General features: G+C 31.1%; 1 protein-coding gene across 1 annotated transcript in view; it reads right to left on the bottom strand.

The window, feature by feature from the left end:
• LOC106877238 (puromycin-sensitive aminopeptidase) overlaps positions 1 to 362 on the bottom strand; it is a 28,437-nt gene extending 28,075 nt beyond the window's left edge. Inside the window, exon 1 of the mRNA XM_014926101.2 lies at positions 206 to 362. Coding sequence (XP_014781587.1) covers positions 206 to 307 — 102 coding nt within the window. The 5' untranslated portion in view covers positions 308 to 362. The remainder of the gene's footprint in view (positions 1 to 205) is intronic.
• Positions 363 to 2,874: the final 2,512 nt, after the last annotated feature.

Genomic DNA, 2,874 nt, shown 5'->3' with positions numbered 1-2,874 from the left:
TATATATATATATATATATATATATATATATGTGTGTGTGTGTGTGTCTGTGTGTCTGTGTCTGTGTCTGTGTTTGTCCTCCCAAAATCGCTTGACAACCGATGCTGGTGTGTTTACGTCTTCGTAACTTAGCGGTTCGGCAAAAAGAGACCGATATAATAAGTACTAGGCTTACAAAGAGTAACAAAACAGTAGTTTTATTTACCTTGATTTCTATGTCTGCCTTCCCTTCAAAGGAATTGGTGTTCAAATCCCAGTTGAAATTCAATTCGTATTTCACAGGAACCACTATATTTGACTTAGCCATGCTTTGTATTTAACAACGGTAAGATAAAATAAGTGACTGGTGAAGAATTCCACAAAGCGATTAAGTCTTTATAAAAGAATGTTACTGGGTGGTGACGGGGTTTATTAGGGCAACAACGTTAATGTAGGAGTAAAACTATATTGTCTTGTGTTTTCTCTTGTGAAAGTGGGTCTCTTTCTCAAGGACATCATTCTTTCAAACTGAAAAGAAAAAAAAATGGAGGAATTAGGACATAATCTCATGTTGATGTTATAAATGTGTGTAATGTGTCACGAAAGGAGAAAAAAAAACATATATACATTTGTAATTTACTAACTTGGCGTTTATATACACATACATATAGACATACAAATAGACACACAGATATATGCGCTTATCTATATTCCATTAAACTTACCTAGAATTTAGAATTATACCAATATATGTCATAGTTTTGAATACTATGAAAGGCATAGATACATGCATGTATTATATATGTGTGTGTGTTTGCTTCTCAGCATATAAATATAAATATAAATATAAATATATATATATATATCTACAATAATGTCTATACACACATATATAAGTATATATTATATATATGTTACACAAACACTCAAACACATATATACTTGTATGTATGTATACATGCATACACATATACATAAATACACACACACGCGCACACACACACACACACACACATATATATATATATATATATATATATATATATATATATATATATATAGTGTGTGTGTGTGTGTGTGTGTGTGTGTGTGTGTGTGTGTGAGTGTGTGTGTGAGAGAGAGAGAGAGAGAGATAGATAGAGAGAGGGAGCGAGAGAGAAAGGGAGAGGAGAACATAGCAAAGTCAAATAAAGTAGGGTTTAATTCTCTTTCATAATTTACAAAATATATGCTATTCTTTCATCTCCTGCTGTTTGAAATTTTTATTTTTGCATTTATCGTTCGCTCTCGTTTCTAACAACTTATTAAAACAAAGCATAATACTTCACACAAACTATATAGAAAAAAGCATTATATTTCGATGGTATAAATTAAGAGATTTATGGGGAATATTAAAGCAAACCTCGTAGATTTTTCTTCTGCTTTTCATTAACAGTATTGTTAGAAATGTTATATCGTTTTCGAAAATGCTATTGTTTGATAGTTTCTGTTGGTAATTACCAACCGTATTAGTTTTAATTATGTTTCTATCTAAAGCTAGAAGCAGTTTGTTATATTTTACAATCAATATCCCTTATTGTAGTTGATTGAAATAACATTTTTAATAGCTACACTGCCACAAGTAATATACAGAAACTTTTCACAAGTTACATTTATGAATCATAATTAGAAATACATTTCGTTAAAGATAAAAAAATGTTAAACAGTTGTTTAAATGCTACAATTATTTTTCATGTTATATTAAAGGTGTTAAAAGTGAAATTGGTTAGACAAGTGGTGTGGATTAGTGTTGGAAACTTTTAGTGTTGGAAACGATTAATATTAAACAGAAGTAGACTTTGCTGAATATCAGAAAGTTCAAATCTAACGTTTCGGGTACGTATCCTTTATGAAGGAATATAATAAAATGCGTTGTTGGTTTGATATTAGATCAGCAACTTATTGTTACAGGAAATGTTCGTCTGTCGGAGCGATGAGGCCTATCCTGTCATCCTTAAGGATGAATGATTTGCGTGGCGACTTTGTTTAAAGTGAAGAAGAGTTTCTCTCCGTCATCTTCAGTCTCTCTCCCATAAGCATCTTCAACCCAGTGGCAAGATCAGACCAAGACGACTGTGGATGGAGACGGATGCAGAGGATGGCCAAGACGAAAATATCACTTACGACTCTGTTGTTTGTCTCTTTGACAGAGCTCCAGTCATACTACTAGAATGTCACTAGATGCTCATAACTTCTTCCAGTTGAGCATTGAAAGCAATGACACCTTGGTATGTAACTGAAGAACCACTATGTATTGCCCCCTGGCAATGCATACAATAGTACGCAATGCATTAGCACACAAGGAGTATATGAATGTGAAGCTCTGATACATATTAGTTGTAAATATATAATAATATTCGTATGAATTCGTATAAATAAGCTAACAATTCCAGTTGTATGGTATTTGATAGCTGGTTAGTCAGAGTTACTTTACTTCAATATAGTTTACCGTTATACAAGTATAGATATATATACATACATAAGCAAGTACGCATGTATGTGTGTATGTGCACAAGATATTTGTATTATTACGTATCTCCAAGGTAAAATATATCATGAATACGTTTTTATTTGCATTCGGATTCAGTTTTATGCTCGTACATACAAATATACACACATATATACATATATGTGGGTTTATTCGTATATAAGGATACATGTACAAATATATATATATATGTACGTATACAGATGTATACACACACACATATATACTGATATTTATAAATATATGTAAATATATAGATGTGTGTATTCATACGCGTTTGTACATGCCTATATATATACATACATATATATATATATATATATATATATATATATATAGATGCATAAGTATGTATATATATATATATA

Source organism: Octopus bimaculoides, chromosome 23 (assembly GCF_001194135.2).
Source record: "Octopus bimaculoides isolate UCB-OBI-ISO-001 chromosome 23, ASM119413v2, whole genome shotgun sequence".
Taxonomy (NCBI): Eukaryota; Metazoa; Mollusca; class Cephalopoda; order Octopoda; family Octopodidae; genus Octopus; species Octopus bimaculoides.
The sequence above is the reverse complement of the archived record's forward strand: the minus strand, read 5'-3'. Positions and strand labels throughout refer to the sequence as shown.